Consider the following 13,683-nt stretch of genomic DNA (forward strand, 5'->3'; position numbering starts at 1 on the left):
TATACTATATGGAGGACTATGTGGGGCCATTATTCTGTATGTAGTACTATGTGGGGCCCATTTTTCTGTATGGAGGACTATGTGGGGCCCATTATACTGTATGGAGGACTATGTGGGGCCCATTATATTGTATGCAGGACTATGTGGTGCGATTATTCTGTATAGAGGACTATGTGGAGTCCATTGTTCTGTATGGAGAACTATGTGGGGCCGTTTATTCTGTATGGAGGACTATGTGGGGCCCATTATACTGTATGGAGGACTATGTGGGGCCCATTATTCTGTATGGAGGACTATGTAGAGCCCATTATACTGCATGGAGGACTATGTGGGGCCCATTATTCTTTATGGAGGACTATGTGGGGCCCATTATTCTGTATGGAGGACTATGTGGGGCCCATTATTCTGTATGGAGGACTATGTGGGGCCCATTATTCTGTATGGAGAACTATGTGGGGTCATTATTCTGTATGGAGGACTATGTGGGGCCCATTATTCCGTATGGAGGACTATGTGGGGCCCATTATACTGTATGGAGGACTATGTGGGGCCCATTATACTGTATGTAGGACTATGTGGGGTCATTATTCTGTATGGAGGACTATGTGGGGCCCATTATTCTGTATGGAGGGCTATATGGGGGTCATGATACTGTATGGGAGGACTATGTGGAGCCATTATACTGTATGGAGAGCTATATGGGGGTCATTATACTGTATGGAGGACTATGTGGGGCCCATTATTCTGTATGGAAGGCTATATGTGGTCATTATACTGTATGGAGGACTATGTGGAGTGATTATACTGTATGGAGGGCTATATGGGGGTCATTATACTGTATGGAGGACTATGTGGGGCCCATTATTCTGTATGAAGGGCTATATGGGGGTCATTATACTGTATGGAGGGCTATGTGGGCCCATTATTCTGTATGGAGGGCTAAATGGGGGTCATTATACTGTATGGAGGACTATGTAGGGCCATTATACTGTATGGAGGGCTATATGGGGGTAATTATACTGTATGGAGGACTATGTGGGGCCCATTATTCTATAATGGAGGCCTATATGGGGGTCAATATACTGTATGGAGGACTATGTGGGGCCCATTATTCTGTATGGAGGGCTATATGGGGGTCTTGATACTGTATGGGAGGACTATGTGGAGCCATTATACTGTATGGAGGGCTATATGGGGGTCATTATACTGTATGGAGGACTATGTGGGGCCCATTATTCTGTATGGAAGGCTTTATGTGGTCATTATACTGTATGGAGGACTATGTGGAGCGATTATTCTGTATGGAGGGCTATATGGGGGTCATTATACTGTATGGAGGACTATGTAGGGCCATTATACTGTATGGAGGGCTATATGGGGGTAATTATACTGTATGGAGGACTATGTGGGGCCCATTATTCTGTATGGAGGCCTATATGGGGGTCAATATACTGTATGGAGGACTATGTGGGGCCCATTATTCTGTATGGAGGGCTATATGGGGGTCATTATACTGTATGGAGGACTATGTGGGGCCATTATACTGTATGGAGGGCTATATGGGGGTCATTATACTGTATGGAGGACTATGTGGGGCCATTATTCTGTATAGAGGACTATGTGGGGCCATTATACTGTATAGAGGACTATGTGAGGCCTAGTATTCTGTATGGATGACTATGTGGGGCCATTATACTGTATGGAGGACTATGTGGGACAATTATTCTGTATGGAGGACTATGTGGGGCCCATTATCCTGCATGGAGGACTATGTGGGGCCATTATACTGTGTGGAGGACAATGTGGGGCCCATTATCCTGTATGGAGGACTATGTGGGGTCCATTATACTGTATGGAGGACTATGTGGGGCCATTATACTGTATGGAGGACTATGTGGGGCCCATTATTCTGTATGGAGGACTATGTGGGGCCCATTATCCTGTATGGAGGACTATGTGGGGCTATTATACTGTTTTAAGGCTATATGGGGATCATTATACTGTTTGGAGGGCTATATGGGGGTCATTATACTGTTTGGAGGGCTATGTGGGGCTATTATACTGTATGGAGATCTATGTGGTGACCATTATACTGTATGGAGGACTATGTGGGGGGCATTATACTGTTTGGATGGCTATGTGGGGCCATTATGCTGTTTGGAGGGCTCTGTGGGGACTATTATGATGTTCGAAGAGCTATGTTGGGCCATTATACTGTTTGGATGGCTATGGGTGGACTATTGTACTGTATGGAGGGCTATGTGGGGGTCATTATACTGTTTGGAGAGCTCTGTGGGGACATTATACTGTATGAAACGCTATGGGGGGACAATTATACTGTTTGGAGGGCTATATGGGGGCTATTATTCTGTATGGAGGACTATGTGGGGCCCATTATACTGTATGGAAGACTATGTGGGGCCATTATACTACTTGGAGGACTATGTGGGGCTATTATACTGTATGGAGGATTATGTGGGGCCCATTATACTGTATGGAGGACTATGTGGGGTCATTATACTGTATGGAGGACTATGTGGGGCCATTATACTGTATGGAGGGCTATGTGGAGCCATTATACTGTATGGAGGACTACGTGGGGCCATTATACTGTATGGAAGACTATGTGGGGCCATTATACTGTATGGAGGACTATGTTGGGCATTATACTGTTTGGAGGACTATGTGGGGACTATTATACTGTATGGAGGACTATGTGGGGGCATTATACTAATTTGAGGACCATGTGGGGCCATTATACTGTTTGGAGGACTATGTGGGGGACATTATACTGTTTGGAGGGCTATGTGGGGCCATTATACTATTTTGAGGACTATGCGGGGCCATTATACTGTTTGGAGGACTATGTGGGGGCCATTATACTGTTTGGAGGGCTATTATACTGTTTGGAGGACTTTGTGGGGCTATTATACTGTTTGGAGGACTATGTGGGGGCCATTATACTGTTTGGAGAGCTGTGTGGGGGCTATTATACTGTTTGGAGTTCTTGAGGGGTCCATTATACTGGGTGCGGTCCATTATACAATGTAGTGGGTTGTGTAGGGGCCATCATACTGTGTGGACAGGTGTAAGAGACATTACACTGTATGGAGGGCTGTGTTGGCGCTATAATAGTATGTTCGGGTCACTATGGGGTTATCATACTTTAGTGGGTAATATAGGGTCATTAAACTGTGTGTTTGGAGGGTACTGTACAGGAATTCACTGTGGGGGTATCATACTGTGTTTGGGGGGGCAGTCTTGTTGCCATGATACTTTATGGGGGCCATGAAAGGGGAATCTAGGGGCTTCAATAGAAGGAAAATTACTTTGTAAGGGCTCTTCTGTGACTTTGCTGAATATTTTTTTTGAGGTGTGGGGACTTAATCAGGACTCTTGCTATGGGCCCATGATTTCTATGTACGCCCCTGTGTATGGGCTATCATGCGGTTGGCAATGTTTTCACCAGTGAAGGGGCCGTGTAGTCTTGTATACAGACACTAACTGAGCAGTTAAAGGATTCTCCATAGCTTTCACAAATGTTGTTTATGGTTGTAACTTCCTGTGACGCGCACGCAGCTCTGGAGCACAAACTGCTGCCCTAACAGGTGAAATTCTGGGAACTCTCAAAATAGAAAAAATGTCAAACATACCTTCTGTGATAACACGCATCTCATTGGACACTGCCGTGCCGAGCTCATTACTGGCAAAGCAGCGGTATATGCCTTGGAAATCCTTCATGTTCCCATTGGAAGGGGAAATAATCATAGTCCCTGAATTCTTTTTTCGAATGACTCTGGTGTCATTTGGCTCAAATGGCACCCCGTCCTTCTCCCACATATACCTTTAAAACAAAAGAAAATGTTGGGTACAGTTCTCAAGAGGCTCCAAACCTAATTTCCCTGTCTCTAACTCACAATTCCTTTGATATTGTGATGGTTAAAGGGGTTGTACACCCCTTATTAAAGGGCCAAGGGAGGTGAAAAAAAAAACCCAAAAAACAGTAATCACCTCCCTGACTGGCGCCACCTCTCCAGACTCAGTGCTGTGTTCCCCGCTGGAATCAAGTGGAGCCATGAAGTGAACGCTGCAGCTGATCAGTGGCTGCTGATTGTCTGCAGCGCGCAAGTGAAATCCCTACTAGTAATGGATGTCTGGACTTCATATGAGCACTACATACAATCAGCCGTTGATTAGCTGCAGCGCTCGTATGAAGTTCTGCAGAATGTTGATCCTAATACATCACACAGCACGGAAGAGCGGCGCCGGAGCAGGAAGTATCTCTTTAAAGAAAAATGTTCTCCTGTCTGGGCCCATTTTTAAGGGGTTACCCAGTAATAGACAATCCCTTTAATCATCACTATGTTGATATTAAGACATCGATTGGGAACACAGCTCTGAGTTCGGAAGAGTGGCGCCGGTACGGGAGTTAATATTTTTTTTAATTTTTTTCCCCACTAGAGAAAATTCCCATTAATCACAGAAATCCAAAAAACTTCAAAGAATGAATGTAGTAATGGTCGAGAATCCACATTCATTCTTTATGGAACTGATCCTCAAAAGAAGCATCTGAACTGATATGTTCAGGTTATTACGATCATTATTATTAATATTCGGGTCGTCCCCTCTTTATGTCACATCAGTTCCTCATTGTTCTTACGTCGCTTTGGAGTTTTCTTTCGCTTCGCATTTGAGTGTAATGTCATCGCTTGGATACATGACGTAAAGTTTCGGGGGCTGCTCGATGAAAGATGGAGGGAATAATTGTGCTGAAAGAAGGAAAAACAGACCGATTTATTGACAACTATGTAGTTATCAATGGTACTAATACAGTATAGAATTGGAAATGACTATTGTGCATTTTTTTGGGCAATCCCATATTCAGATGTGCCCCCATTACCTCCCTACAAATACTGGTATAGGATGTGGACACCTCCAGGGACAATATTTTTTACTTAAATGCCTAAAAATAATTATTGCCATTGGGTTCCATTAAATATGTAACACTTTGGCTTTTGCTCTTTCTTTACCTGCACATTGCTTGTTGTAGAATGAGTTAACTGAGAATCAGTCAGTGAGCTCATCCTGATGGGGATTTTGTTACTCTTCTAACTGTCTTTTTTTAATTTCTCTATGCTGATTTATAAGCACAGATCACATCAAAGTTGAGCAGAACTTTGACATGGTCATAAATCAGCAGTCAAAGACAAGATAGCTACTAAATCCCCATCAGAATGAGCTCGCTATCAGAATCTCAGTTAACTCATCTGTAGTCAGCAATGTGTGAGAGCAATAAAACCTGTGAAAGCCAAATATTTTTAATGAAACCCATTTGCCAAAATGTTTAGTAAATAAAAAAAAATAGACCTAAAAGATTGCAATTTTTCATAGTAGGAAAATAAGCAACAGGCTGCAATTCCCATGTTGGCCACTGTGTGGCCACACAGACACATATACCATAAACATCTCCTGACAGAGTACTGTAAAATCATGTTTTTTCCCCCAATCATGTCATCTTGCATCACTCACCTTGAACAATAAGGAAAGATGAAGAAGACAAGTGTCACCCTTGGATAACATCCCACCCTTGGCTTGCAATAGGGCTGCCGAGCCCTGTGGACCATTTTATTTCCCCAAATTTGCCTAACATGCTCTGGGTGTAGTAACCCCAAATGAGGGGGCAGGATGTATAACCCAGGCTCAATTTTAGGTCTTTAGTGAAATTTTCTATATCAGTTGGCTAAAGGGGTTGTCTTAAATTTAGGAAAAGGATCTATTTTTTTGTGCTATGCAAAAACAGCACCCCTCTTGTCCACAGGCTGTGTCAGGTATTGCAGCTGATCCACGTAGAAGTGAATAAACCTGACAAAACTCAGCTTCTAATTCTAATAATGGACTGTATGAATTGGGGGAAAAGAAGGTTAAAGTCAACAATGTCAATTTCATATGCACAAGCGTCTGCTCAGTGGGCAGAAATTGGGAACTTACTTGCTGGAAATTCATCTGCAGGTTCCATTGAGCACAAGCAAAATGAAGGCAGGAAGGAAGAGAAAGCAGAGTTACCAGAAGCTGCAGAGACTGGATACAGTTAGTGCAAGCAGAGCAAGAGACAATGTACATAAGAAGACATGGAGCCAGGGTACGACCACAGGGTAAAATGTATATAAGAAGACATGGAGCCAGTGTACGACCACAGGGCAAAATGTATATAAGAAGACATGGAGCCAGTGTACGACCACAGGGCAAAATGTATATAAGAAGACATGGAGCCAGTGTACGACCACAGGGCAAAATGTATATAAGAAGACATGGAGCCAGTGTACGACCACAGGGCAAAATGTACATAAGAAGACATGGAGCCAGGGTACGACCACAGGGTAAAATGTATATAAGAAGACATGGAGCCAGTGTACGACCACAGGGCAAAATGTATATAAGAAGACATGGAGCCAGGGTACAACCACAGGGCAAAATGTACATAAGAAGACATGGAGCCAGTGTACGACCACAGGGCAAAATGTATATAAGAAGACATGGAGCCAGGGTACGACCACAGGGCAAAATGTACATAAGAAGACATTGAGCCAGTGTACGACCACAGGGCAAAATGTATATAAGAAGACATGGAGCCAGGGTACGACCACAGGGCAAAATGTATATAAGAAGACATGGAGCCAGTGTACGACCACAGGGCAAAATGTATATAAGAAGACATGGAGCCAGTGTATGACCACAGGGCAAAATGTATATAAGAAGACATGGAGCCAGTGTACGACCACAGGGCAAAATGTATATAAGAAGACATGGAGCCAGTGTACGACCACAGGGCAAAATGTATATAAGAAGACATGGAGCCAGGGTACGACCACAGGGCAAAATGTATATAAGAAGACATGGAGTCAGGGTACGACCACAGGGCTAAATGTACATAAGAAGACATGGAGCCAGTGTACGACCACAGGGCAAAATGTATATAAGAAGACATGGAGCCAGGGTACGACCACAGGGTAAAATGTATATAAGAAGACATGGAGCCAGTGTACGACCACAGGGCAAAATGTATATAAGAAGACATGGAGCCAGGGTACGACCACAGGGCAAAATGTACATAAGAAGACATGGAGCCAGTGTACGACCACAGGGCAAAATGTATATAAGAAGACATGGAGCCAGGGTACGACCACAGGGCAAAATGTACATAAGAAGACATGGAGCCAGTGTACGACCAAAGGGCAAAATGTATATAAGAAGACATGGAGCCAGGGTACGACCACAGGGCAAAATGTATATAAGAAGACATGGAGCCAGTGTATGACCACAGGGCAAAATGTATATAAGAAGACATGGAGCCAGTGTACGACCACAGGGCAAAATGTATATAAGAAGACATGGAGCCAGTGTACGACCACAGGGCAAAATGTATATAAGAAGACATGGAGCCAGTGTATGACCACAGGGCAAAATGTATATAAGAAGACATGGAGCCAGGGTACGACCACAGGGCAAAATGTATATAAGAAGACATGGAGCCAGGGTACGACCACAGGGCAAAATGTATATAAGAAGACATGGAGCCAGTGTATGACCACAGGGCAAAATGTATATAAGAAGACATGGAGCCAGGGTACGACCACAGGGCAAAATGTATATAAGAAGACATGGAGCCAGTGTACGACCACAGGGCAAAATGTATATAAGAAGACATGGAGCCAGTGAACGACCACAGGGCAAAATGTATATAAGAAGACATGGAGCCAGTGTACGACCACAGGGCAAAATGTATATAAGAAGACATGGAGCCAGTGTACGACCACAGGGCAAAATGTATATAAGAAGACATGGAGCCAGTGTACGACCACAGGGCAAAATGTATATAAGAAGACATGGAGCCAGGGTACGACCACAGGGCAAAATGTATATAAGAAGACATGGAGTCAGGGTACGACCACAGGGCAAAATGTACATAAGAAGACATGGAGCCAGTGTACGACCACAGGGCAAAATGTATATAAGAAGACATGGAGCCAGGGTACGACCACAGGGCAAAATGTACATAAGAAGACATGGAGCCAGGATACAACCACAGGGCAAAATGTATATAAGAAGACATGGAGCCAGGGTACGACCACAGGGCAAAATGTATATAAGAAGACATGGAGCCAGTGCACGACCGCAGGGCAAAATGTACATAAGAAGACATGGAGCCAGTGTACGACCACAGGGCAAAATGTATATAAGAAGACATGGAGCCAGTGTACGACCACAGGGCAAAATGTATATAAGAAGACATGGAGCCAGTGTACGACCACAGGGCAAAATGTATATAAGAAGACATGGAGCCAGGGTACGACCACAGGGCAAAATGTATATAAGAAGACATGGAGCCAGGGTACGACCACAGGGCAAAATGTACATAAGAAGACATGGAGCCAGTGTACGACCAAAGGGCAAAATGTATATAAGAAGACATGGAGCCAGGGTACGACCACAGGGCAAAATGTATATAAGAAGACATGGAGCCAGTGTATGACCACAGGGCAAAATGTATATAAGAAGACATGGAGCCAGTGTACGACCACAGGGCAAAATGTATATAAGAAGACATGGAGCCAGTGTACGACCACAGGGCAAAATGTATATAAGAAGACATGGAGCCAGTGTATGACCACAGGGCAAAATGTATATAAGAAGACATGGAGCCAGGGCACGACCACAGGGCAAAATGTATATAAGAAGACATGGAGCCAGGGTACGACCACAGGGCAAAATGTATATAAGAAGACATGGAGCCAGTGTATGACCACAGGGCAAAATGTATATAAGAAGACATGGAGCCAGGGTACGACCACAGGGCAAAATGTATATAAGAAGACATGGAGCCAGTGTACGACCACAGGGCAAAATGTATATAAGAAGACATGGAGCCAGTGAACGACCACAGGGCAAAATGTATATAAGAAGACATGGAGCCAGTGTACGACCACAGGGCAAAATGTATATAAGAAGACATGGAGCCAGTGTACGACCACAGGGCAAAATGTATATAAGAAGACATGGAGCCAGTGTACGACCACAGGGCAAAATGTATATAAGAAGACATGGAGCCAGGGTACGACCACAGGGCAAAATGTATATAAGAAGACATGGAGTCAGGGTACGACCACAGGGCAAAATGTACATAAGAAGACATGGAGCCAGTGTACGACCACAGGGCAAAATGTATATAAGAAGACATGGAGCCAGGGTACGACCACAGGGCAAAATGTACATAAGAAGACATGGAGCCAGGGTACGACCACAGGGCAAAATGTATATAAGAAGACATGGAGCCAGGGTACGACCACAGGGCAAAATGTATATAAGAAGACATGGAGCCAGTGCACGACCGCAGGGCAAAATGTACATAAGAAGACATGGAGCCAGTGTACGACCACAGGGCAAAATGTATATAAGAAGACATGGAGCCAGTGTACGACCACAGGGCAAAATGTATATAAGAAGACATGGAGCCAGTGTACGACCACAGGGCAAAATGTATATAAGAAGACATGGAGCCAGGGTACGACCACAGGGCAAAATGTATATAAGAAGACATGGAGCCAGGGTACGACCACAGGGCAAAATGTACATAAGAAGACATGGAGCCAGTGTACGACCACAGGGCAAAATGTATATAAGAAGACATGGAGCCAGGGTACGACCACAGGGCAAAATGTACATAAGAAGACATGGAGCCAGTGTACGACCACAGGGCAAAATGTATATAAGAAGACATGGAGCCAGTGCACGACCGCAGGGCAAAATGTACATAAGAAGACATGGAGCCAGTGTACGACCACAGGGCAAAATGTATATAAGAAGACATGGAGCCAGGGTACGACCACAGGGCAAAATGTACATAAGAAGACATGAAGCCAGTGTACGACCACAGGGCAAAATGTACATAAGAAGATATGGAGCCAGTGTACGACCACAGTGCAAAATGTACAAAAGAAGACATGGAGCCAGGGTACGACCACAGGGCAAAATGTATATAAGAAGACATGGAGCCAGTGCACGACCGCAGGGCAAAATGTACATAAGAAGACATGGAGCCAGTGTACGACCACAGGGCAAAATGTATATAAGAAGACATGGAGCCAGTGTACGACCACAGGGCAAAATGTATATAAGAAGACATGGAGCCAGTGTACGACCACAGGGCAAAATGTATATAAGAAGACATGGAGCCAGGGTACGACCACAGGGCAAAATGTATATAAGAAGACATGGAGCCAGGGTACGACCACAGGGCAAAATGTACATAAGAAGACATGGAGCCAGTGTACGACCACAGGGCAAAATGTATATAAGAAGACATGGAGCCAGGGTACGACCACAGGGCAAAATGTACATAAGAAGACATGGAGCCAGTGTACGACCACAGGGCAAAATGTATATAAGAAGACATGGAGCCAGTGCACGACCGCAGGGCAAAATGTACATAAGAAGACATGGAGCCAGTGTACGACCACAGGGCAAAATGTATATAAGAAGACATGGAGCCAGGGTACGACCACAGGGCAAAATGTACATAAGAAGACATGGAGCCAGTGTACGACCACAGGGCAAAATGTACATAAGAAGATATGGAGCCAGTGTACGACCACAGTGCAAAATGTACAAAAGAAGACATGGAGCCAGGGTACGACCACAGGGCAAAATGTATATAAGAAGACATGGAGCCAGGGTACGACCACAGGGCAAAATGTACATAAGAAGACATGGAGCCAGGGTACGACCACAGGGCAAAATACAGCACACAAAGGACGGCTTACTATACTGTAAGAAAGGGAACCCCAAAGCCATGATCCTAGTGGGCACCTCACTATACTGCTGGCACCTCACTATACTGTCGGCACCTCACTATACTGCTGGCACCTCACTATACTGCTAGCACCTCACTATACTGCTGGCACCACACTATACTGCTGGCACCTCACTATACTGATAGCACCTCACTATACTGCTGGCACCTCACTGTACTGCCAGCACTTCATTATACTGCTAGCACCTCATTATACTGCTAGCACCTCACTATACTGCTGGCACCTCACTATACTGCTGGCACCTCACTATACTGCTAGCACCTCACTATACTGATAGCACCTCACTATACTGCTGGCACCTCACTATACTGCTAGCACCTCACTATACTGCTGGCACCTCACTATACTGCTGGCACCTCACTATACTGATAGCACCTCACTATACTGCTGGCACCTCACTATACTGCTAGCACCTAACTATACTGCTGGCACCTCACTATACTGCTGGCACCTCACTATACTGATAGCACCTCACTATACTGCTGGCACCTCACTGTACTGCCAGCACTTCATTATACTGCTAGCACCTCACTATACTGCTGGCACCTCACTATACTGCTAGCACCTCACTATACTGCTAGCACCTCACTATACTGCTGGCACCTCACTATACTGCTAGCACCTCACTATACTGCTGGCACCTCACTATACTGATAGCACCTCACTATACTGCTGGCACCTCACTGTACTGCCAGCACTTCATTATACTGCTAGCACCTCATTATACTGCTAGCACCTCACTATACTGCTGGCACCTCACTATACTGCTAGCACCTCACTATACTGCTGGCACCTCACTGTACTGCCAGCACTTCATTATACTGCTGGCACCTCACTATACTGCTGGCACCTCACTATACTGCTGACACCTCACTATACTGCCAGCACCTCACTATACTGCCGGCACCTCACTATACTGCTAGCACCTCACTATACTGCTGGCACCTCACTGTACTGCCAGCACTTCATTATACTGCTGGCACCTCACTATACTGCTGGCACCTCACTATACTGCTGACACCTCACTATACTGCCGGCACCTCACTATACTGCCGGCACCTCACTATACTGCTAGCACCTCACTATACTGCTGGCACCTCACTGTACTGCTGACACCTCACTATACTGCCAGCACCTCACTATACTGCCGGCACCTCACTATACTGCCGGCACCTCACTATACTGCTGGCACCTCACTATACTGCTGACACCTCACTATACTGCCAGCACCTCACTATATTTCTGGCACCTCACTATATTTCTGGCACCTCACTATACTGCTGGCACCTCACTGTACTGCCAGCACTTCATTATACTGCTGGCACCTCACTATACTGCTGGCACCTCACTATACTGCCGACACCTCACTATACTGCCAGCACCTCACTATACTGCCGGCACCTCACTATACTGCTAGCACCTCACTATACTGCTGGCACCTCACTGTACTGCCAGCACTTCATTATACTGCTGGCACCTCACTATACTGCTGGCACCTCACTATACTGCTGACACCTCACTATACTGCCGGCACCTCACTATACTGCCGGCACCTCACTATACTGCTAGCACCTCACTATACTGCTGGCACCTCACTGTACTGCTGACACCTCACTATACTGCCAGCACCTCACTATACTGCCGGCACCTCACTATACTGCCGGCACCTCACTATACTGCTGGCACCTCACTATACTGCTGACACCTCACTATACTGCCAGCACCTCACTATATTTCTGGCACCTCACTATATTTCTGGCACCTCACTATACTGCTGGCACCTCACTGTACTGCCAGCACTTCATTATACTGCTGGCACCTCACTATACTGCTGGCACCTCACTATACTGCCGACACCTCACTATACTGCCGGCACCTCACTATACTGCTGGCACCTCACTATACTGCCGGCACCTCACTATACTGCCGGCACCTCACTATACTGCTGGCACCTCACTATACTGCCGGCACCTCACTATACTGCTGGCACCTCACTATACTGCTGGCACCTCACTATACTGTCAGGTGCACGTAAGAAAGGGAACCCCAAAGCCATGATCCTAGTGGGCACCTCACTATACTGCTGACACCTCACTATACTGCCAGCACTTCATTATACTGCTGGCACCTCACTATACTGCTGGCACCTCACTATATTGCCGGCACCTCACTATACTGCTGGCACCTCACTATACTGCCGGCACCTCACTATACTGCTGGCACCTCACTATACTGCTGGCACCTCACTATACTGCCGGCACCTCACTATACTGCTGGCACCTCACTATACTGTCAGGTGCACGTAAGAAAGGGAACCCCAAAGCCATGATCCTAGTGGGCACCTCACTATACTGCTGACACCTCACTATACTGCTGGCACCTCACTATACTGCTGACACCTCACTATACTGCCAGTACTTCATTATACTGCTGGCACCTCACTATACTGCTGGCACCTCACTATACTGCTGGCACCTCACTATACTGCTGGCACCTCACTATACTGCTGACACTTCACTATACTGCCAGCACTTCATTATACTGCTGGCACCTCACTATACTGCTGGCACCTCACTATACTGCTGACACCTCACTATACTGCCAGCACTTCATTATACTGCTGGCACCTCACTATACTGCTGGCACCTCACTATATTGCCGGCACCTCACTATACTGCTGGCACCTCACTATACTGCCGGCACCTCACTATACTGCTGGCACCTCACTATACTGCTGGCACCTCACTATATTGCCGGCACCTCACTATACTGCCGGCACCTCACTATACTGCTGGCACCTCACTATACTGCTGGC

General features: G+C 45.8%; 1 protein-coding gene across 3 annotated transcripts in view; it reads right to left on the bottom strand.

Annotated features, from left to right (window-relative positions):
• The window catches only part of L1CAM (L1 cell adhesion molecule), a 242,046-nt gene that overhangs the window by 78,196 nt on the left and 150,167 nt on the right, over window positions 1-13,683 (bottom strand). For all 3 annotated transcript variants that reach the window (XM_073639824.1, XM_073639823.1, XM_073639825.1), the window contains exons 3-4: window positions 4,661-4,769; window positions 3,654-3,844 (exon numbers count right to left, since the gene is read on the bottom strand). In XM_073639824.1, coding sequence (XP_073495925.1) covers window positions 3,654-3,844; window positions 4,661-4,769 — 300 coding nt within the window. The remainder of the gene's footprint in view (window positions 1-3,653; window positions 3,845-4,660; window positions 4,770-13,683) is intronic.

Source organism: Phyllobates terribilis, unplaced genomic scaffold, assembly GCF_046119375.1.
Source record: "Phyllobates terribilis strain yellow unplaced genomic scaffold, ASM4611937v1 Scaffold_7__3_contigs__length_470593459, whole genome shotgun sequence".
Lineage (NCBI taxonomy): Eukaryota > Metazoa > Chordata > Amphibia > Anura > Dendrobatidae > Phyllobates > Phyllobates terribilis.